Source organism: Peromyscus eremicus, chromosome 16_21, assembly GCF_949786415.1.
Source record: "Peromyscus eremicus chromosome 16_21, PerEre_H2_v1, whole genome shotgun sequence".
In the NCBI taxonomy this organism is placed as follows: domain Eukaryota; kingdom Metazoa; phylum Chordata; class Mammalia; order Rodentia; family Cricetidae; genus Peromyscus; species Peromyscus eremicus.
This window is the reverse complement of record NC_081432.1, coordinates 24,184,860-24,208,177: the sequence shown is the minus strand read 5'-3', so window position 1 is coordinate 24,208,177 and position 23,318 is coordinate 24,184,860. Positions and strand designations below refer to the sequence as shown.

General features: G+C 49.4%; 1 protein-coding gene across 1 annotated transcript in view; it reads left to right on the top strand.

Moving 5' to 3' along the window:
- Window positions 1-23,318, top strand: part of Lrrc20 (leucine rich repeat containing 20) — a 101,622-nt gene that overhangs the window by 60,225 nt on the left and 18,079 nt on the right. Inside the window, exon 4 of the mRNA XM_059281747.1 lies at window positions 14,164-14,331. Within this exon, the coding sequence (XP_059137730.1) occupies window positions 14,164-14,331 (168 nt within the window). The remainder of the gene's footprint in view (window positions 1-14,163; window positions 14,332-23,318) is intronic.

Sequence of the window (23,318 nt, the reverse complement as noted above, 5' to 3'; positions counted from 1 at the left end):
CAGACTCGTGGCTTCCCACGGTTGGATCATCTTTGGTTCTACCTCTCCGTGTCTCTCACTCCCTTTTATGAAATGAAAAGGCAGGACATGGTCTACAGTGGCTTGCCTAGCATGTCCGAGGCCCTAGGTTCAGCCTCTAGCACTGCCTAAACCAGTGTGATGACACGCACCCGTGATCCCAGCACTCCAGGGGTAGAGGCAAGAGGATCAGAAGTTCAAAGTCATCTTCTGCTCCCTAGCCAGTTGGAGGCCAGCCTGAGATATATCGTGTCTTAAAAGAAACAAAACCAAACAGCAAGACCTGAGTGAGTGAAGGGGCTAGATGGAATCGGTGTGAGTGGCAGATGGGCCTGTGGAAAGTGATCTCAGTGTGTGTCTGGGTATGGCTCTCCTGTATCCCCGTCACCTGTCTTGCTCTCTGGTCACTCAGCTCTTTTGATTGAGTATGTCCTGGGCCTGCTAGGTGAGAGGAGTGTGAGACACACCTCAGAGATAAATACTGTGTGCCGCCTCCCCACAGGTGAGACCCCTGCCCTTGGTGCCCGCTGTAGAACAGGAAGCCAGCCCCGTCATGTGCACTTGGCAGAGGCTCCAGGGTGGACAGGGGACGACGCAAATGCATCATAGTGGAACAAAAGCAAGAGGTTAGGGTCCGAGCAACCGCTTGGGCAACTGCTAGTGGCTTCCTAAAAGCAGGCATCCTTGGGGATGGATGGCTAGAGTTGGGTACAGATAGCTTTAGCTTTCTCCTTGTGGTCTGTAGTTGGATATGGAGACAAGACTCAGGGAAGCTCACCCAGGTGTGATCGCTCAAGACTGTAATTCCAAAACTTGGAGAGGTAGAGGCAGAAAGATCCAGGAGTTCAAAGCCAGCCTTAGCTACATAGTGAGTTTGAGGCCAGCCTGGGCTAAACTAGATCCTATCTTAACTCAGTATCCACTCTGAGCCCCCAAAATTAGAGAAGCTGTGGGTTATTGAGTACTGGCCTTGTAGAGCTAGGGGTGATGGTTTGGCTTGTCTGTTGTTACAGACAACAATTTCTATGATGTCTGACTTAAGTGAGCAAGTGTCTTAGTTCGGATTTCTATTGCCTCGACAAAATGCCATGACCGAAAAGCAAGTTGGGGAGGAAAGGGTTTATTGAGCTTACACTTCCGCATTGTAGTTGTATCACAGAAGGAAGCCAGAACAGGAACTCAAACAGGGCAGGAACCTGGAGGCAGGAGCTGATGTAGAGGCCATGGAGGGGTGCTGCTTACTGGCTTGCACATCATGACTTTCTCAGCCTACTTACAGAACCCAGGACCACCAGTCAAGGGATGGCATCACCCACGATGGGCTGGGACTTCCTCCATTAACGCTGATTAAGAAAATGCCTTGCTGGGCAGCAATGGTGCACGCCTTTAATCCCAGCACTCAGGAGGCAGAGCCAGGCAGATCTCTGTGAGTTGGAGGCCAGCCTGGCCTACAGAGTGAGATCCAGGACAGGCACCGAAACTACACAGAGAAACCCTGTCTCAGGGAGAAAAAAAAAAAAAAAAAAAAGAAAGAAAATGCCTTACAGCCAGATCTTATGGAGGCATTTTCTCAATTAAGATTCCCTGCTTTCAGAATAACTCTAGTTCGTGGGTCAAGCTAAGACTAGCCAACATAGCAAGCCACTGGGTTAGTAGCTCCAGATAATTGGTTGGCTTCCTGGGCTACAGGTTGTGGATCAGTATTCTATTTGATACTGGGTTTCACTGTTGTCAGTAAATTCAGTCTTTCACGAGCCAGGCATGGTAGTGCACACCTGTAATCCCAGCATTAGGGAGATGGAGGCAGAAAGACTAGGAGTTCAAGATCATTCTTAATTGCATAGAAAGCTGAAGGCTAGCCTGGGCTACATGAGACCTTATCTTAAAAACAAAAACAAAAACAAAATAAAACACAATCTCTCACACTTCCACCTTACCCAACCCAGTAGATGCTCACAAGCTCTGTCCAAGCAAATAAATAGTACAGGAACCCCAATTTACTGGACTCTCAGTTCTCCTGGCTCTGAGCCTATAGATGTTTCTTTTTTAAATTTAATTTTATTATTTTATGTATATGAGTGTTTAGCCAGCATATATATCTGGTGCCCAAAGAGGCCAAAAGAGGGTATTGGATCCTTTGGAACTGGAGTTACAGACAGTTGTGAGCTGCCACGTGGGTGCTGGGAATCGAACCCAGGTCCTCTGGAAGAGCAGCCAGTGCTCTTAACCCTGATCCATCTCTCCAGCTCACCCTCCTCTGCCTGTGATTTGTCACTGTAACACCAGTATCATCTGGGAACAAGAAGACTTAGAGCTAGATAGAGATGGCCCTCAAGGTCTTCACCGTTTCACAGGGGAAGCAGCAACATGGAAACTTCAGGAGTTGTCTACTGAGGGGTTGCTTGTGGAGGACTCAGAGACATGGGTAGGAACTCAGGAGGCTCCAGAGAAGCAGCTTAAAGTGGCCATTGTTAGATGAGGAGGAGGTGTTTGCCCGATAAATAAGGGGGAGTTTCTATGGCCACCTTCAAGAGAGGAAAGGTGTGTTTGGAGAATGACTGTAAAAATGATGCAAGACCAAATGGTCCAGAGCAAAGGGATGAAGCGTGTCTTCAGGGACTGGCCAGAGGGAGCTGTGTGCAACACTTGAGAGGGTACCTGGCAAGATGAATTGGGGTAAGAAAAGGCAGTGTGGGACATCAAAGACAGGAGAAGAATAATGAGTCCAAGTATAAAGCCAGTGGATGCAGGAAACAGGACCGGCCTTGAAGACCCAGCCCCCAGCTAATCTTCAGTCAGGTCCTAAGGGAGCCTCTGAGATGATGAATCTCCTCTCCACAGGCAGGGCAGTGGGGCTTGGGCTGACTAAGAGTGTGTCGTTGTGGACAATGTTGGGCCGGGAGGTTTGGGCTATCTGGTCAACCAGCGTGGGTGCCTCTGTGGAGACTAAGCTAACCCAAAGGCCCTGCTGTGAGAAAAAACAGGTTTGGTAGAGCTGGGCTTAGGGACAAGGCTCTTGATTAAGTATTATGAGAGTGGGGTGAAGTGACACCTGATCCTTAGGGTGTGAAGTTGAAATGGCTTATGATTTCCAGTGATGGACTAATTTGCTAGCTTAAGATAGAGTCTCATGTAACCCAGGCTGACCTCAAACTCTATAGACATCCAAGGGCGGCCTTCAACTTCTAATCTCCTGCCTCCGTTTTCCCTGTGCTGATTTGACAGGTGTGTACCACTGTACCCGGCTGTGATGAGTGTCTCTTTCTGTGTCCTTCCCTAAGCGCATGTTCTCTGAGCTCTTGCTGACAGGAAGATGCCAGGTAGCCAGCCACCCTGGGACACTGTACTGTGTGTACTCCTGTTCCGGCTGCAGGCATCCTGCCGGGTCTATCTGTTAAGGACTTCTCAGCTCACCAGGCTGTCATTGTTCTCACCACAGGGGCCTCCAGGCAGCTAGAGAAAATTAGTTTACCTCATTGCCTCAGCCAACCAGATAGGTGCATGAGAGCTTCAAGATCCTTTCCTCCTGGCAAGCCACCTGGTATGAGAGGGCTGCACTGTCCTGCTCCTGGGGCAGGAGGAGGCTTAGGAGGCTTTGGGGGACTGGGCCAATGCGGAAAGTGTCCTAGGATAGCTTATTTGCTATTGTTCTGGGAAAAGGAGGCCAGGGTGGATTCTCTTGGTCGTGATAAATCTTCTTAGCCGAGAACGGGTGGAACCATCCTCACATAGGTCATCAGGTGGCAGGACCAAGTGTGACAGAGGTTGCAGGACACTGGGCCTTCACTTCATGCTCTCCCTTCGCCCTTTGCATTTACCTTTCCTTAGCTCAGGCCCCTTAGCTGACAGAAAGAAAAAGGCAAGAATGTCGCAAGGTTCTGGGCAAGCTGGCCAGACACAGAAGCAGTGCTGTGGTGGGCTGTCAACATCTTAGCTGTTCCCAGATCTACTGTTGGGACACACATTTTCTGTTTCTTCAGCATAAGATCCTGATTAGAGTCATGGGACCCAGGAGGACCCATCTCCCCTGAGGGTCCAGAGGGTCAACCCCCATTGCTGTCCCTAGGAATGCTACCAGGAATGGTGGAGGTGACAGGGGTGTGGTGGCCTCACAGCTTATGCTTTCTGTCCTCGTGGGTGTCAGGTCCCTGGGGTTACCTGGTTGAAAGCAACAGACTACAAGTCTAAGTGTTGGTGACAACTGTTTTGGGGGCAGCAGGGCATTCTGCCAGAAGCCAACAGACCCATAGAGCTGGAAGAAATCAGTTCAGGTCCCCTTGGAGGGGACCTGGTGGCAGCCTGCTACTCAAGCAGGGGGCCACCTCCTCTATCCTGCACCTTGGCACCCTAGCTCTCTGCCTACCTAGCCAGGGCGAGCGTGCTAGTACACACGGGGTAAAGCACACCGAGACCACTGGAACAGGACGACTGAATTAGCTGTGTCCTCTGGCTCAGTTCCCAAGCTCACATTTTCCAAACCCCGAGCGACGAGGGACTTTCCCCCTAAGCTCTCTGTATAGATTTCCTTGGCTGCTGTGCTGCGGGGGCCCCTCTGGCCCTCCCTCCCCTGCACCCCATCCATTTCTCTGCTGATTGTTCACATCCCCCCACCCCTGCACAGCTCCACCACATCACTGGAAAGAGTGAGTCCTGTCTGCTTGTTTATTTTTGAATAGGCAATACGCACACACAATGCAGTGGTCCAGTCAAAAGGAATAATAGAGGGAAATAAGTCTTTCTCCTCCCCCAGACATCCGGTTTCCTGGCCAGCAGCAGCTGTCACCACCAGCTCTAGAGATGCTGCTGGCCTGTGAAATAGAAATGCATCTCCTATTAGTGACATTCACAGCATTCCATCGATTGCAGGCATTGTTGTGAGCCCTTTCCAGGTATAAATTTATGAAATATTTTGCAGCCCTCTCCCCTTTTCCCTTCCCTTCTTTTCTGCCTCCTTCTCTCCCTCTCATTGTGTTTCTAGCTCTCTCTATCTTCTTTCCTTTTCTCAGAGAGTGCAAGGAATTTGCCCAAGGTCACACAGCAAGAGGGTGGGCTGAGACCATTCACTAGAAAAGGATACATGTACCATTTTTACATCATAGTTTTGTTTGACTTAGGGGTTGATGTTGGTCCAGTTAGGATGTTCAGTTGGTAGAATGTTTGGGTGGTATGCACGAAACCCCGGATTTGATCCCCAACACTGCCTAAACCCCTCATGGTGGTGCATACCTATAATAGTAGCACTTGGGAAATAGAGGCACAAAGATCAAAAGTTCAAGGTCATTCTCTGCTGCCTGGGAGGTTTGAGGTTAGCCTGAGCTGTATGAATTAGGAACAGCAATAACAAAACTGCCCTATTAGGCTTTTATGGGGGCAGAATGGTCAGCACTTCCTTTTAGTCACAGGCCCTCTTATTGTCCCCCATAATTTGGGGTGTGTTTTCTGGAAGCTTGGCTTTGTTTCCTCTCCAGCTATTACCCTGGGGAAACCTGTGTTCTACCCAGCACCACACATGGCCCCTTGGAAGCACTTACCGCCACACTGACATCTGGTTCTTCCACAGGGCAGGCACAGCTGTTTAGTAATGCAGGGTCAGAGCCTCCTTGCTGGCTGAGCCTTGGTCTGCAGGTATGTGGAGCTGGCACATTCCTTTATAGAGAAGCTGTACTATCACTATGAGGCCAGCCTTGCATGTCCCCTGACAGAATCAACTGGTTTTCTCTTTCTTTTTTTCTTTTTTTTTTTTTTTTTTTTTGGTTTTTCGAGACAGGGTTTCTCTGTGTAGCTTTGCGCCTTTCCTGGGACTCACTTGGTAGTCCAGGCTGGCCTCGAACTCACAGAGATCCGCCTGGCTCTGCCTCCCAAGTGCTGGGATTAAAGGTGTGCGCCACCACCGCCCGGTTGGTTTTCTCTTTCTTGCTCGGGTTAATCCCAGGAGACCCTGGCAGCTATCCAAGGTAGAGCGGACTTTGAAAGTGGCGAGATGAGATCAGAAGGGTGCATTTGGCAAACACTGGAAACCACAGAAGGAAATGTCACTGCTAGGGCTGCTCTCAGCCAGGACACCTCCAGAATGGGATGCAACAGAGTCTTCTCCCAAAGCCCTTTTTATCTTTGGATTCCCAACTTGTTCAGCTCTGAACCCTGGCCCCTCAGACATTCCTTCAGACCTGAGCCCCTCAGCCACGAGACCTCGGGCAGAGGACCTGGGTGCTGTTGACCCTGGGGTGAAGAGCAGAGTCAGGCCTGGCTGTGGCCATGGCCATGTGGAAGGGCAGCACAGTCACAGGGCAAGTGGCTAGGGGTGTTTCCTGTGACACAGGAACAGTAGGGAAAAAAATGCAGGAGCCCAGAGCAGGCTGTTCAGAAGATGAAGCAGAGCCGTGTGCAACCTTGCTGGCCCCCATTGGTCTCTCTAAGCCTCTCCTCTATGCCCGTCTGTTTTGTGTTGTCCTATCAAAACACCTAAGCTGAGTAATTTCCAAAGTAAACAGGCTTGGCTCCCAATTCAGGCAGCTGCATGGTTTGAACAATGTGACTCCAGTGTCCTTGCTAGGATACCCAGCTTCATCACAATGTGGCTGAGAGGCAGAGAGGGAACCAGCCATGTGCAAAGGGAGTTGGTGCATTGGGTGGCTTCAATTTAAAATGACTCACACTCTTGAGAACTATTCCACCCTGCAAGAAAGGCACAAATCCCTTGATTCACAGTGCCCCATGATAAATGCCTTGCACTTGGTTCCCCGCCAACACACATCTTTTTTTTGGAGACAGGGTCTCTCTGTGTAGCCCTCACTGGCTGGCCTGGAACTCACTATGTAGACCAATTCTCAGACTCACAGAGATCTGCCTGCCGAAGTGCTGGGATTAAAGACATGTGCTGCCACACCTGGCACATTGGCTCCTCGTCTTAAAGTTCCACTACCCCTGCACCCTCCTTCTCCAGGGGTCAGGCTTCCGGCACAAGCACTTTGGGGGGACACACTCAAACCCAATCTGAACCGTGGTGATCCAGTGAGGTTGGGGATGATGCGTGGAGCGCTTAGTAGCCATCATCAACGTGACTGGATTCAGAATCACCATGGAAACACACCTCTGGGTATGTCTGGGAAGGTGTTTTCAGAGGTTTCACTGAGGAAAGGAGACCCACCCCGAATGTGGGTGGCACCATCCCTGATTCCAGATGGAATGAAAAAGAAAGAGTCGGCTGAGACCGGCTTTAATTTCTTTGTGGTTTCTGACCAGGAGCACAATGTGACCGTTCACCTCACGTCCTGCCTCCCCATCTTCTCTGCCCTGATGCCCTGTTCCTTCAAACTGTGAGCCACCGATACCCTTCCCTAAGTTGCTTTTATCACCTGTCCTGCCACAGTGACAGAAAAGTACCCAGTGCACCGGGGTAGGCACATGAACATTTTGATGAACTGTGGCTCTGGTTTAGCGTGGCAGTCACGCTGAGAGGCTTACTGCGTCTGTAGGGAGACTGCAGCCAGTCAGTCACAGAAATAAGCCTCTGCAGGAGAAACTTCAATGGGACCTGAACTGCAGAGATTTAAGCCAGCAGAGATGAGGAGCCTGAGGTCCAGGCGGAATGTCTAACCCACCTGCAGGCAGAAGCTCTGGGTCCCTGGATCCATGGTCAAGATCTATGTCATAGAAACAGGTGCTTTGTGCAAATACTAGTGACAAGTTGTCTGGAGCCATTGAACTTCCCGAGTCTCACGCATCTCACTTGCAAACTATCTTCGTGATGCTGGTGTTGAGCTCGTGGGACCGTCACAGAAGCTGGCAGAGGCCATGTAGGGAAGGCAGTTTGCACAGTACAGGCTCTCCAAAGGTGCTTGGTGGCAGTCCTTAGTAGTTTAGAGAGTTGACGGCTTTGGGCATGCAAGATTCCAGATGGACCATCGAAGCTAGATGGTAAGTCTGCAGATGGTGCAGAGAGGCTGTGGGATGAGGCCTCTGAGACCTTCAGAGACAAGAGATAGCGAGCCAAGAGGAGATGGATGGATGGATGGATGGATGGATGGATGGATGGATAGATGGACGGACGGACGGATGGACGGACAGACACATAGATACATATGTACCTACCTACCTACCTACACACACACACACACACACACACACACACACACACACACACACAGACATAGAGGGATACAGACACAGATAAATACAAATATAGAAACATATAAAATATAGACACAGACATACAGGAACATAATAGCTATGTAGATACATAGAGAAATAGACACATAAACTAATACATGCATCGATAACCACACACACGCATACTTACATACAGGCAGATACACACATAGAGATATGTGGATACATGTTCTGGCTCCAGGGCAAGCTCCCTTCAGAAGGCTGCCTTGTAATTTGCCTTTAGGGACACACACTTCTAATATTTCTGAGCAATGCTGGGACTGTGATAAGACTCAGGCCTGAATTGGTTTGATAAAGTCCATCTTTTTTCCCTTAATAACAATTGTGATTGTGTCGGGAAATTAGAAGTAACGGTGGAGAGAGAGAGAGTCTCTCCCAGCCTCTGCAGCATGTGCCGCGCTTATCCTGCTGAGCTGTGTGTGTGTGTGTGTGTGTGTGTGTGTGTGTGTGTGTGTGTTTGTCTGTCTGTCTGTCTGTCTCCAGCCATCCACCTTGAGGACTGAGGCAGCAGCAGGTCTGAGACCCCTCAGGTGGACATAACTGTGTGTGGGTGATATCATGGCTGTTTTCACTAATTATTGCAAACACCTGCTCCCATGTGACTTGGGACATGGTTAGACTCGCTTGGCTCTCTTCCCAGATGCCATTAGGGATATAGAAAAGGAAGTGGCCAGTGGCCCCAGCAGTTCCAAGATTGTTTTTCATTCTGTGACTAGGTCTGTAAGCATGCCCTCACCACCATACAATGCCTCATCCTCCCCAGGATTCGCTCCTCCCCTCTCTCCACTCACAGATTTTATTTGTGAGGTTTTTAATGGATGTCTATGCCCCATGCCAGGGAGAGAGGCCCCTCTGCACTTCCTCCCATGGTGCAGTGAGTGCTGTACACCATGGGGCCCACAAACACAAGCTCTAGAGCCAGATATCCTGGGGTTCAAAGTCAGTCTGGGTGTGGTGCTGCACACCTTTAATCCCAGCACTTGGGAGGCCGAGGTAGGTGGATCTCTGTGAGTTTGAGGCCAGCCTGGTCTACAGAGTGAGTTCCAGGCCAACTTCTAAGTGGCCTGTTAGGCTTTGCAGGCAGTGGCAGAAAATGCAGCTGCACAGCATGTTTCTGGAAAGCGGGAGCTTTGGGAAACACACTGAAAAGAATTTGAACAGCCTGAGAAAATGGGCTCATCCCCACCTGCTCCTCAGAGACTCCAGGGCATCCCCGCTGTGAGTGTCCTCTCCACCTCCCTCTCTGCTGTATTCTGCCTAGGGCAGGGAGTCTTCATCCGGCAGCAGTGTTCAGTGAGACGTGAACAACAGTACTTTTTATAGAAAGCAATAATAGTTTTTTGGTTTTTTTTTGATAAAGGAACAAATCAATTTCAGGAAGAACTGTGAGGTATTCGGAACAGGAACTTTGCAGGATTGTAAGGGTGATGCTGAAATCCGTTCATCTGTTCATTTGTTTACCTGCCCAGTATTCTTGGGTGCTCACTGTATACTGGACTGTTTGGGTATTCTTGAGTGTTCCCTCTGGACTGCACTGTTGGGGACACTTTTGTAGGGTAGCTTCCGTTCTCATAGCAGGAGGCAAAGTGTTGACAAGCAAGTGCACTTTAGGAAATGGGGGTCTCTGGAGGCAGGTACTAAAGGGAAAGGCCAGTGACCGGGGGAGGGAGTCCCACTTTAGATGAGAGGATGCTTGAGTGAAGACACAAGATCGCATGAGGCAGCGGGGCTTGCACACAACAGTTGAGAACATTTTAGAAAACAGGAAGTGAAGGCTGCCCTTAACATCAGCACTTGGAAGCCGACACTAGAGGACCACGCATAGTTTGAGGCTAGCCTGGTTTGCATAGGAGTTCCAGGCAGGCAGGACCACAGGGTGAAGCCCCGCCCCCACATGTGGGGTGTGGGGTGCTAGGTTGGTAGTCCAGTTGTAAAATATTTGCCTAGCATTCGCAAAGTTCTTGAGTTTGATCCCTGATACCAAATATACATGAGGGGTGGTGAACACCTGTAATGCTAACAAATGGGAGGTCGAGGCAGGAGGATCAGGAGATTACGGTCATGCTCAGCTAACTAAGGAATTTGAAGCTAACCCTAGCTGCATGAGATCCTATTGCCCCAGAAGAAGGGAAGGAGGAGGAAAAGGGAAGCAATGAAAGAAGGAAGAAAGGAGTTAATGAATGAATGATTCAGTCAATCAAACTATGAGGGCCCCAAGGCAGCAACCTGCTCAGCATGAGGAAATGCTGTTTGCCCAAGGCACATAGGCTAGATGTCTGGCATTGCTCCCAACACTGTAACTAGTAACCATTATCCAGATGCAGGGTTGGGGGTTCTTAGGAGACATGGGATTCCAGATGCTTGAACTCAGCGATCTTCCTGCCTGAGCCTTCTGGTTACTTGAATGACAGCTATGTACCACTGTGACATAGGGTTGTTTTATGATTCAGACATGGTTATTCATAGGCCTAGCTGCTAAAGGGGTCGATCTTTGGCTGCATGGAACAGGCCTTGGATTTGCTCATGGGATCTTGGGTTCAGGATGTTACCAAAGACAGGACACTGGGAGGCACCACCTGACATCCCCTCCCATCACTCATTGGGTCCTTACTGGACCTGGAAGGAGGCTGGACATAGAAATGAAGAATCACATGCAGTTCCTGTCTTAGCATGACAGAGCAGAGGACTTACAGTGTGTCTAGAATGGTGCGTGCGTGCGTGTATGTGTGTGTGTATGCATGCATGTACAGAGGCCCTGCAAAAAGGGGACACGGTTCTGAGCCCTTGCTGTGACAAACCCTAAGGTGAGCTGTAGGGACCGCAGAGCAGGCCATCATCAACCCAGGTCCACATCACAGGAGCCCTGTGAGAACATGGAGCGCAGAGGAAGGGGCTGGGCTGGCTACAGAGATGGAGTGCTAGACCTTTGTCCTGGGGCAAGTACTGTAAGATAAATAGAAGGCTTTCTCTGGTTGCCTCTCACAGAGCTTGCCATGCTGCTTTTCATTTTGCCACTTAGCACCGAGGAAAAAATAAAGACTTAGGGTGAGTTATGCAATTCATCTTAATGTCACACAAAACCTGTTTGAAGTGCAATTACAGGGGCAGTTAGCTCACACGCAAAACCCTGGAATTAGACAACCTGTGTTTTACTGCTGGCTTCCAGGGGTGCTGTGAGTGGGCCAAAGAGACCAGACTCCAGCCAGGCTCAGGCAGGTTAAAAGGAAAAAGAGAAGCAGGCTGTCCCTCATCCCATCCCTGCCCGGGACCACCCACGAAGCCAGGTTGCCAGCATGTGCACGTTCAGGCCTGGTGGCAGGTGTTCGGCTCTTAGCAGATGCTAGACTGCCACGCTTCACACTGGCCAGGTGTCCCCTTCACCGAGAGCCCCCAACTTTGAGCAGACAGACAACTGCAGCTCCCCATCTTTACCCCTGGGCATCGAGACCTGCTTGGTACCTGGGGCAGGGATGGCCCAGAGTGTCAGTCCTGCCAAGATGCAGTCTCTAACTGGCCACCCAGGTACACTACAGTACTGCAGTCCAAGGTCCCTGGGCAGGGGTGGACGAGGGACAGCCACCGTGTTCCAGCCTGAGACAACACGGGATACACAGGCCCGACTCTGGTGTTCCCTGCCGGAGTTGGAGGGCTGCATAAGTCTGAGCGAGGTCTAATGCAGGCCCGAAGGAGAGGGAAGGGGGGCTGCAGATAGCCCAGAGATGGAGGCAGGCCTACATGGAAACTCAGACATCACAAAATGATGCAGAAAGTGATGAAGACTTTCAAGATGGTACATGGGGGCCAGCCATGGTGGGACACACCTGTAATCCCAGAACCTGGGATGCTGAGGCAGGAAGATTTTGAGTTTGAGGTCAGCTGAGGCTGTATGATGAAACCGTCTCAAAAACAAACAGAAAATACCGCATATGGGCACTCCGCTCCAAAGGAATGGGACCCTATGGGACAGCATTGGTCACATGTCTACAAAGTTGGTGCTGGGTAGAAGAAGAGCTGAGGGACGTGATGTGACATTTCGGGGGTCTCCATTTCCTTTGGGTCAGAGTTGGGGCACTTGTATCATACAGAAGCAGGCTAGTGTACGGTCACATGTGGATGGTCTTGCTCCCCGAATGGCCTGTCCCCACTCCAGAAACAGAGCAGACCCTGTTCCATCCATCTCCTGGTGCTTTTCCCGTGTGAACTGACATAGTTCTCCACATCCCCGTGAGGCAGGCGCCTACCAGCTGCTGTCTCAGGAGAGGAAGCTGGGATCTAAGGGTGCGGCAAAATGACTAAGTCGGCCAGGGTTTACACTCCAGCAGCAGCTACCAATCCCTGTCACAGCCCAGTGTCCTCCCCTCCACCCTCTTCGTCCTGGCCCTGTCTTTGTGTTTGCCCCTTCCTATACGAGGGCCCCTGTGGGAGCCCCCTCTCTCCTCCCGTCCTGCTCGGCACCGTATTTTATTGAACTGTGTGTCTGACTATAGCCACGCAGTTAACATCTGCCTTGTGCTTCTTTTGTGTTTGTTAAATAGAATAAAAGGAAGAGGCGTATATGAAATGGACAGAGCTAAACAGGTCGCCACAAAATAGAAGCCTCTCCTTCTGTGACAACCTCCCGCTCCCCTGCCCCCGAGAAACAGTGTAAATAGGAAGCCATTGAAGGGAACTCTTAAAAATTGCGATAGCTCTTCACAGTTGATGACTTCTGGGGGGGGGGATGCAGGCAGAGAACTCAATTTTCTTTAAGGGGCAGGCCACTGGGAGTTTGACCATGTTCCAGTATATGAGCCACACAAATTGGACTTGGTGTTTATTTATTTTTTCTTCTTCTTTTGTTTTGGGGAGGTCACAAGGGCCAGGGGTGCACCTGGGAGGCTTGGGAAGTGAATGTGATGAGGTGTATGTATTATGTGAAGTTTCTAAATAATCAATAGAAACATTAAAACAAATAGAAGCCTCTCAGGTTAGCCAAGGTGTAGAACATTCCCAGTGTCTTCCAAGGTCCCCTCCAATCACTAGCATCCCTGCCTCCCTCGAATGAAGTTGCTTCCTGTTGTCTATGCTCATTATTTCCTTACTTTTCTTTACTGTTACTGTAACAGTAAAGAGTCCTTTTCTCTACTAGTTAAAGAATTCAAAGGCTGGAAAAATCTCAAGTGTGGCATGTAGCAGTAGGGAAATTCTCAAAACACAACAGACAGGGTGTCCCCCACCCTTCCTTCCTTCCTTTCTTTCTTCCTTCCTTCCTTCCTTCCTTCCTTCCTTCCTTCCTTCCTTCCTTCCTTTCTTGTTGTTGAGACAGGGTCTCTCTATGTAGCTCTGGCTGACCTTGAACTCACTCTGCAGACCAGGCTGACCTTGAACTCACAGAGATCCACTTGCCTCTGCTGGGATTAAAGGCGTGCGCCACCATGTCTGGCCCAGGAGCTTTTTCTTGAGGCTTCTCAGCTTCATCTTCCACTCTGGTCCGTCTCTCAGTGCTGTCTGGGCCTCCTGATGAGGGTCCTTGCCACAGGCCACTGGTCAGCCTCACAGTGACCACTCCGGGGGAGGAGCCTGCCCACATCTGGTTGGTAGCAGCTGGCTGAGGAACAAGGACATGTGACAGAACTTGGCTGCTCCAACAGTCCCGGAGCAAAGAAGGCCTTAAAGAAAGGTCGTGACCCTTCTAGTACATATCCCGACACATCCCACAAGGCCTGTCTAAGGGAGCTATCACACCTAGATCTTTGGGTCCCAGCTTCTGTCAGGAGAGCCTCCCACAGAGCCAAAGTGGAGGTACCTCTGCTGGAATAATGGCAGAAGGCCCTGGGCAGTGGTGGTGGTGGTGGTGGGGCAAACAGACCTGGAGTCATCCTCTTGGGGCCTTCCTGTGTGGCAAGGTCATCCTCACTGTCCTCCCAGCCTGAGCACTGGCGGCGATCCGGCAGGCCCCCTTCTCTCCCAACTTTCTCTCCTTCCCTCCTGTGGCAGAACTCCACCTGGAAGGGAACTACCTCCATCGCCTCCCCAACGAGGTCAGCGGCCTGCAGCACCTCAAGGCCATCGACCTGTCCCGGAACCAGTTCCAAGACTTCCCAGAGCAGCTGACCACCTTGTCTGAACTGGAGACCATCAACCTGGAGGAGAATGAGATCGTGGGTGAGTGTGGCCGCTGCTGTCCGAGGCTCTGCAGAGCATGGAGCGCTGGGATTTCTTTTTTGTGGGCACAAGGCAGACTTGACGTTGCCCAGGCCGAGACACCTGAGCAGACAGTGAGCCTGGGACGATAACCACTGCACAGCCCTGCCACCTGCCAGGTGCTAGCTCAGATACTCACTTCCATCAGCAGCCTGAGCTTTCCCCATAGCCCAATCCTGAACCTCTCAGGACAGTGTGGGCCTCAAGCCCCGTCTCCCTAGCTTTTCACGTACCAGTACCACCCTAGGCTGTCTCCAGTCCCCTTCAGCCACAAGTCCCTTTACACTGAGCCCTACTTGAATCTTCTGTTTTCACAGCAAGTAACGGAGGGGGTGGAGGAGGGGGCACAAGCTGGTCATGCTTAGAACAGTCACCCAGGGCCCCCACTGTGAGGACACGCCAGGCCAGTGCCTCCTATGCACAGCAGCCCCCGGAGGCTGGGTTCTGCTAAGGTTTAGAGTGTGCCCTCCCTCCTCTCAGTACAGTGCCTGTCTGTCACACCAGGACCTCGCAGAACGGAGCGTCCTCTCCAGCTAGGAGCCTCTGATGTCCCCAGAGAGAGCAGATGCTCACTGGTCCCTCTGTGTCCTCATCTCCCCGGCTCTTAGTTCCACCGGCCCCGTCTCACCCTGTCACTGCGTCTCTGTCGTTACGGCTGTTCTTCTGGTGGCAGCCACGTGACCTCGAGTCCCCTTCAGTTCCACTCTGATTTTTCCCAAGTGTTCTTATGGTCCTTTATGCCACTTAATTGAAGGCAATGGCCTTTGGAGTGGCTTGGGCTGCGGCAGGGGAGTGCCTTGTGCGGTAGTCAGTGCCTGTATATCCAGGATGCTGTGGGCAAAGATTTCTGACCTGGCCAGGCTGGGAAGAGGTGAAACCAGCTGACCTTTCCAGTTCCAGGTCTATTGTTTTGTTACTGTTATTTTTTTTAATTTTAAATTACATTTATTTATTTATTGTATGTATGTGTTCGTGTGTGTGTGTGTGTGTGTGTGTGTGTGTGTGTGTGTGTGTGCGCGCGCACTACAGAGTATATGTGGAAGTCAGAAGACAACTTGCAGGAATCAGTTCTCTTGTTCTCTCCCTCTACCGTGTGCATTTTGGGGATTGAACTCAGGTCATCAGCCTTGGCAGCAGGTGCCTTCGCCAGTGGGGCTGTCTCACCCTGCCCTGCCACCTGCCCCGGCTCTGTTCTCCTGACCCATGAGTAAAATGAGCTCCTAAGTGTTACGAGAGAGCATTAGCTTGCATAGAGAGACTGCACAAGAAAAACACATGATCGTGAACTTCAGCCCAGTGTCTGTGGTGAGGGTCGTCCCTCCCCCCCCCCCCCCCGCCCCCACTGGCCTCAGAGAAGCCTTTGGCCATGGGCACTCCCAAGTCCTGGGGTCCCTAAGCAGTCTGGCCTGACTTGACTCACTAGTCACTTGGTCCTCCGTATCGTCTCTAAGCAGAAAGCGCGTCCCCCGGGTGCCCTATCACCGCGAGGTCTCCCGTCTGTGCCGCCCCAGTCACCCAAGCTACTCTGAACTCTCTGTCTGTCTCGTATTCCCGGCTCTGCCTTTCCCTGGCCCCTCTCTTCCTGTACCTCTGCCTCTTCCTGCAGCTGATCCAAGTGAGCCAGCCATCGGGCAAGGGCTCCTGGGGTCAGTGCCAAGTCCAGAGCTGAGCAGGTGGGCCAGGACAAGGTTCTGGGCAGCTCTCTGAATGAAAGTGATATGGAGTCAGTGGCCACCTGGTACTTGGGTCGTCTCTGACTACCCCAGAAGGTGGTCAGAGATGAGAAAAAAAAAAGTGTCTGCCAAGCTTGAGCAAAGACTGAATGTCTGCTGCAGCCCATAAAGTGACTGTCACTAAGTCAGGCAAGACCTAGGGTCCAGACACTTTCATATTCCTCTCCCCCAGAGCAGCGACACAGCCAGGACAAGCCACATTGGCTCACTGTTACATACACACACACACACACACACACACACACACACACACACACACACACACCTCTGCCTTTCTAGGGAATGACAATAACAACTTGTCACATGTGCTTACAGCTTAGCAAATCCGTGATGCATATCCTCACTTGTTACGTGGAGAAACTGAGGCTCTAAGAGGTCCTCCTAGCCTTTGTGGCCAAGTTCCTATTGCACACTTGGCCAGGTAAAAGGGACCTCAGTGCCTAGGCTGTTTCCTAGTCAGTGTAAGCCCAGTCCGAGGCCAGTGCTGGGGAATACGGAGATGGGTGGGGAGGGAGCTGTCTCTATCCAGCAAAGATCCCTGGTTATCCCCAAGCAGCAGCTGCTCTAGCCGTGTCCAGTTAACCTCAGGTAGTCATCAGACTGCTGCAGGAGACTTGATTGTTCTCATCTGGAGAGAGAAAATGGACCGAGGCAGCCATCATACCCTGCTGAGTTGCCCCCAATTCTCCCTGGTCCCTTCTAGTTACCCAGTGACTGTTCTGCTTCCAAATCAGCGGGAAGGACATACCACATCCTTCATAGCCCTTCTGGAGTGAGACAAGCCCCAGAGTAGGAGGGGAGCTGTCACCAGTGAACACAAGGACCATTCGTCCTTCAGTGGGAAGAGCTTTGTGCTGTCCACCAGCTCCAGTTCATCTCCCACAGGACAGTAATTATAGTCAGAGCGTGGGACATCTTCAAAGTGACTTATTTCCCCTTAGAACTTTAAAGCAGTGTTGGATAAAATAAAGCCAAATTTTTATGAGAAATGTCTTTTTAAAAAACCTTCTGCCATGGGATTTTTATTACATTTATTTATTCATTTTAGGGGGGTTGGGGCATGAGCCCCAGTGCATATGAAGAGGTCACGGAACAATTTGCAGTAGTTGGTTCTCTCGTGCCTGGCACAGTGGTGCACATCTTTAATCCCAGCACTTGGGAGGTAGAGGCAGGCAGATCTCTGTGAGTTAGAGGCCAGCCTGGTCTATAGAGTGAGATCCAGGACAGCCAAGGCTGTATAAAGAGAGAGCTTGTCTCAAAAAAAAAGGAAAAGGAAAAAGGAAAGAAGGAAAAGAGAGAGAGAGGAAAAAGAAAGAAAGAGAGAGAGAGGAAGGAAGAAAGAAAGAAGGAAAGAAGGAAAGAAAGAAAGAAGGAAAGGAAGGAAGGAAGGAAGGAAGGAAGGAAGGAAGGAAGGAAGGAAGAGAAAAGAAGTTGAGAAGTTGAGTCTCTCTCTTCCACCCTATGGGTCCTGGAGATCAAACCCAGGTTATTAGGTTTGGTGGCGAGCACCTTCACCCTCTGAACCATCTCGTCCATCCCAGAAATAGCTTTGAGATTTCTGAGTTACTGTAAAGCTTTTTTTTACTCAGCAAACAGAGAGAGCTCTGAACCAGCTGTAAGTTTTTGGAGGGACATCTCCACCCCGACCCCTGAAGGACTTCCCCTCACCAGGCCTCCTCTCCGGGCCCTGGAAGACTGCCATTTGTAGCACCCCTGGGCAGTTCACCCACCCTATTCTTCCAGCTAGTGCTGCCCTCTGACCCCACTCCACCCTTTGGGCTGCTCCGGGGTGAGAGGAAGAGTTGGGGGTGGCATTTCATGGAGAGAAGATGTCCTGGGCCCTCTGCAGGGCATGCCGATTGGGAGGGAGAGGGACACTCGGTTTGCTTTCTGAGGCCCACACGGGGGACCACGTGTCCTTGGTGTCTTCTGGTGGTGAGTGTCCTCGGGTGTCATGGCTATGAGGCGTGTGTCTGCACTGGCTGAGCAGACAGTCTCTGGGCTGTGACCCTGCTTCTCTGTGCTCTCCCCTCTGTTACAGCCACCTGCCTGGCTTCCCCCCTGGGCACTGCACGCAGCGTCTGCAGCTCACTGGCTGGAAAGCACAACCACAACACAGAGCAGGGATTCGGAGGCCTCAAAATGCCTCTAAAGTCCCCAAGACCAAGTCGGGCTGATCATTTCAGTTGCAGGCTGTGATCCATTGGAGAGCTGTAATGGTAAATTTGTGGGTTGAGACCAGCAATCTTTTTAATAGAGTAGAAAATATCAGGGTACAAGCCTCATGAAACCTGGTCAGTTGTTACTTTGTGACTTTTAATTTTAATTTTACTGCGTGTGTACACTCAGGTGTCTATTTGGGGTCATGGTGAAAGATTATGTTCTTTACCCTGGTCATAATAAAAACCACCAGGGCTGTCAAGATGTAATGTGCTTGCCACCCAAGCTGACGAGAACCCGAGTTTACCTGGGAACCCACATAAAAGTAGAAGGAGAGAACCACCTTGACAAAATTTTTCTTGAAGCCGAGCATAGTGGCACATGCCTTTAGTCTCAGCATTTGGGAGGCAGAGTAAGGCACGTTCAGAGCCAGCCTGGTCTACGTAGTGAGTTCCAGGACAACCAGGGCTGTGTAGAGAGACCCTATCTAAAAACAAGCAAACAGCAACAGCAAAAAGTTGTCCTTTGGCCTCTTGGCACGCATACATATAATACTAATAAATAAAATCTTAAATAATAATAATAATAATAATAATAATAATAGCAACAACTGCCCAAAGACACTTCAGTGAGTTCTACAGAGAACGGAACCTCTGTTCTCAGCCAACCTGGCCACCAGACCTTGTCCTCTGTTGTCCTCTGACCCCAATCCTGGTCTGTGTTCTTAGTCTAGAGGACCTCTCATGTCTTAGTGCCCTCTCTGCCAGTGGCTGGATTCCCCAGAGTCTAAAGCGGAGCAGGTGGAGGGGCTGTCTCCCTCTCTCCCTCCCCTGCCCCCTGGTGCCTCCCATGCAGATGGGAAGCTTTCTGGATTTCGGGGAGCATGGTTGTTTGTTCTGGTGGGGTGGGTGTTTGTGGCTTAAGAGTATTTGTTCAATGCCAGGCATGGTGGTGCACACCTTTAATCCCAGCACTCGGGAGGCAGAAACAGGTGAATCTGTGAGTTCAAGGCCAGCCTGGTCTACAACGTGAGGTCCAGGACAGCCAGGGGTGTTACACAGAGAAACCCTGTCTCAAAAAACAAACAAACAAAGAGTATTTGTCCAAACAGTAATCAACTGAAAGTCTGTGGGGTATGAGATGGTCCCTCTATTTTCCAAACCAGAAGGTAGTAGTCGCCTCTCCAGATCCATGGGGATGGGTGCCAGGACACGAAGTTACCAGCCCTGCAGAGATGATCAAGTCCCTTGCACAGAGTGGAAAGTCTTAGTACAGCTTACACGTGGCCTCCAGTGTACTCAGAGTAGGCTCTCAATGGAACACCTAAGTGAGTATAAATGCTGAGTGAATGGCTGTGACCCCACATTGTTTAGGGGATAACGACAAGACAATTCTGCACATGCGCATCACAAACGTTTTTTTTTTTTTTTTTTTTTTTTTGTTTTTTTGCTGACTGATTTTGGCCTGTGGCCAGTTGAATTATTGAGTGACAAATATACAGGTAGGGAAGATTCTGTGGAGGCTTGTTAAGTATTTATGAACGAAACTGCTGGAGGAAATAGTCTCTGGAGAGGCAGGGCCTTCTTGTCCTGATCTCGAGGCTTGCTGGTATTAGTGTGGACAAATACCAACTCTACTGCTTGAAAGGACCTAGCCACCAGGGAAGGGTGGACATGCTGGGGCCCAGAATGCAGAGGACTCTAGAAGCGGGTGGCTGTCTATGTGCTTTTAGGAAGGGACTCCCAGAATGTCCCAGAGAGGGCTTCTGAGGAGGTGAAGTGTTCAGTCCGACTGTGAGCCGTGACGCCGGTTGGTGCCAGGGTGCCAGTCCCATGAGGATGAGTCAGCTTTCCCATCTCGGGAACCTACCCGTGGATTGTGGATGTGGATGAGAGGGAGCACAGCAGCATTACCTTCTCACTTAGTGAGCATTTGCTGCTGCCTAGCAATTGAGTGCTGGACTGCATGGGGGTGAGGAGGAAATCACACGTTTCAACAATTTCATTTTGCTAAGCAGGAGGCTCCTGGTTAAGTTAGAATTTGGCTCTCCACAACTGTCAATTCTGTTGTTGTTTTGCACCCACACTGTTCCAGAGAGCAAAGGATCATAGGAAAAATCTGTTCTTGTTGAAGGCTTGGTAAATAGCCAGACATGATGGCATGCTCGTCAATTCCAGCACTTGAGAGGTAGACATAACATCAGGCCAGCCTGAACTACAGGAGACCCTGTCTCCATTCCTTCACAAAAAAAAAAAAAAATGGAATTTCACAAGTAAGAGCTGGAACTCCAGCTTCGTGGCAGGGTGTTTGCCTGGTGTGTGAGGCCTGGATTCAGGACTCAGTCCCTCAGGGTTGCAGGTAACTTCACCTGAGGTGCTAGCTGGTTTTTTATGTCAACTTGACACAAGCTGAAGTCACCTGAGCGGAGGAAACTTTAACTGAGAAATTGCCTCCATAAGATCTGGCTTGTTAGGCACTTCCTTCCTTTCTTTTTTCTTTTCTCCTATTGGAAGATAGATTCTTTTCTCATATAATATATCCTGATTATAGTTTCCCCCCCCCTCAACTCTCTTCTTACTTTATTTTATTTAGATCTTCATTATCCCTCTCTCCTGTCTTTAAACCACTGCCGAGCATTTATTCTTGAATATATCCAGACCTTCCCTTCTCCAATGCCTCATTCTGACCCTGGGAGAGCAGTGGAATCCATGACAGAAGCACTACATGTTTGGTGTGTCCTTTAATCCCAGCACTCGGGAGGCAAAGACAGGCGGATCTCTGTGACTTCAAGGCCGGTCTGGGCTACCAAATGGTTTTTCAAGACAGGGTTTCTCTGTGTAGCTTTGTGCCTTTCCTGGAACTCACTCTGTAGCCCAGGTGGGCCTAATTTACTTTTTTGAAACAAATTCATAAGTTTTGATTCCTGCCTCAGCCTCCCTGTATAATCCCAGTGCTGGAATTACAGGCATGCATCGTCGCATCTAGCCATAGCATTTTATAAAGTGTTAAGTTCCTCCATGAACTTTTAGTAGTGCCAGTGGCCATGTCAGAGGAGTAGCAGGTGGTGATTGACTTTGGGGTGTCATCCCACCAGGAGGAAAATCCCTGATGGGTGAATCTCGGGTTAGGCAAGGCCCTGGGACCGCAGACCCCAGAATGTCTTTTGCTTCTGCTGTGCCTTTACATGTTGGCTGCTGCCATCTTTTCTTTGGTATCTGGCATGGTGTGAATGGGTGTGGGGAGATCCTTTCCCACTGCCTGTAATGTAGTGTGTTTATCTCATAGATACATTCTGTTCTACTGGGCACTTTTACCTGTGGTCTGTTATGAAGATGATGTGGCTTAGGTTAATGATTAAGAAAAACAATTGAGGGGTTGGGGATTTAGCTCAGTGGTAGAGTGCTTGCCTAGCAAGTGCAAGGCCCTGGATTGGGTCCTCAGCTCCAGGAAAAAAAAAAAAAAAAAAAAAAGAGAGAGAGAGAAAGAAAAACAGTTGAGTCCCAGTAGTCCAGGTAGTTTAAATTCTTTTAACCTTAATGTTGGGACATGTGTTCACAGGTTTAAGAGTACATAATAGCTGAAACAAAGCTCTGAAAATAACTTAAAAGTTAGACTAAGATGTTTTCATCAAATAGCTTTGAGGTGAAAAACTCAAGAAGATAATTTAAAGCTTTAAAAAGGCACATAGTTGAATGCAGAACTCTTTAAGTTCAGGTAACAAGAACAAAGCAGCCCAATTATCATTGGTTGACGTGCCTTTCTTTCTAGGATTGGTTGATGACCAAAGGTGATGATTAATTCCTTATACCCATTTTAGCCCTCAATCTCCTGATATAAAAAAAAAAAACTATTGATGAGTGGGTATGCACTGTAAAGATTTACAGTAGAGCTGACTGATTCTTTTTCATATATAAAAGTTTAGGTTTGTGATTCCTTTAAGATTCCTTATAATATTACCTTTCAAGATAAGTAATAAAGTAATTGGTCCTTTCTTTGTAACTGCAAAATGCAGCCTGCCAGTAAAAGACCTGACTGAGAAGAATACCTTGCTTGCTCACACGGTTAATCTATAACAAGTTACTTGGTTATGAATGTAATGTGGGTTCTTAGGATAATTTGGTTTTCACCTGTAATACATAAAATATTTAATCATGTAAAGGATATGAAAAACATGCTGGCTTTTTTTTTTTTTTACTGTTTATTTTGTATTCATTCACTTGAAAAACAGAACGTAACCTCATTGTAATTTTTATACAGTCTGAAAGATTTTGCTGGGGTATGTAAGCTGTAAGGGAAAGAATAAAGAGACTTAAAATGGACTAAAAGGAAAACATCAGGAATGGGAATGTTAGAAGGAACTAGAAGGGAAACATCAAGAATGAGAGAAGGAAAGCACCAGGAAAATGGTGGAGAATGCAAAAGAGGCATAAAGAAAAGGTCTGAAGGAAACCACCAAGTCAGTGTGAGAGTGTCTTTTTCCCTCACCCTCTCAGATAGAAAAGTCTAGTTTGCATGGAAGCCTTGGATTCCTTTCGAGCCCTGGGATGTCTGGAGGCTGCTCCTCCAGGCGGTGATACTGTAGTTGGTTTTTTTGTTTGTTTTTGAGTCTTTGGGGGCCCACCACCCAGCTCTCAAATAAATACCTGGAGACTTATTCTTACTTATGAATGCCCAACCTTAGCTTGGCTGGTTTCTGGCCAGTTTTTCTAACTTAAATTATCCCGTTTCTCTTTAACTACGTTTTGTCTCTGAGCTTTTTACCTTTCTTTATGTTATATATCTTTCTTTCCTTCTTACTCCATGGCTGGTTGTGTGACTGGGTAGCTGGCCCCTGACATCCTCCTCCCTCTCTCCTACTTATTCTCTCTGCCTGGCAGCCCCGCCTACCCCTCTCCTACCTAGCTATTGGCCATTCAGCTCTTTATTAGACCAATCAGGTGTTTTAGACAGGCACAGTACCACAGCTTCACAGAGTTAGATAAATGCAACATATAGGAATGCAACACATCTTCGCATCATTAAACAAATATTCCACAGCATATACAAAGGTAACAC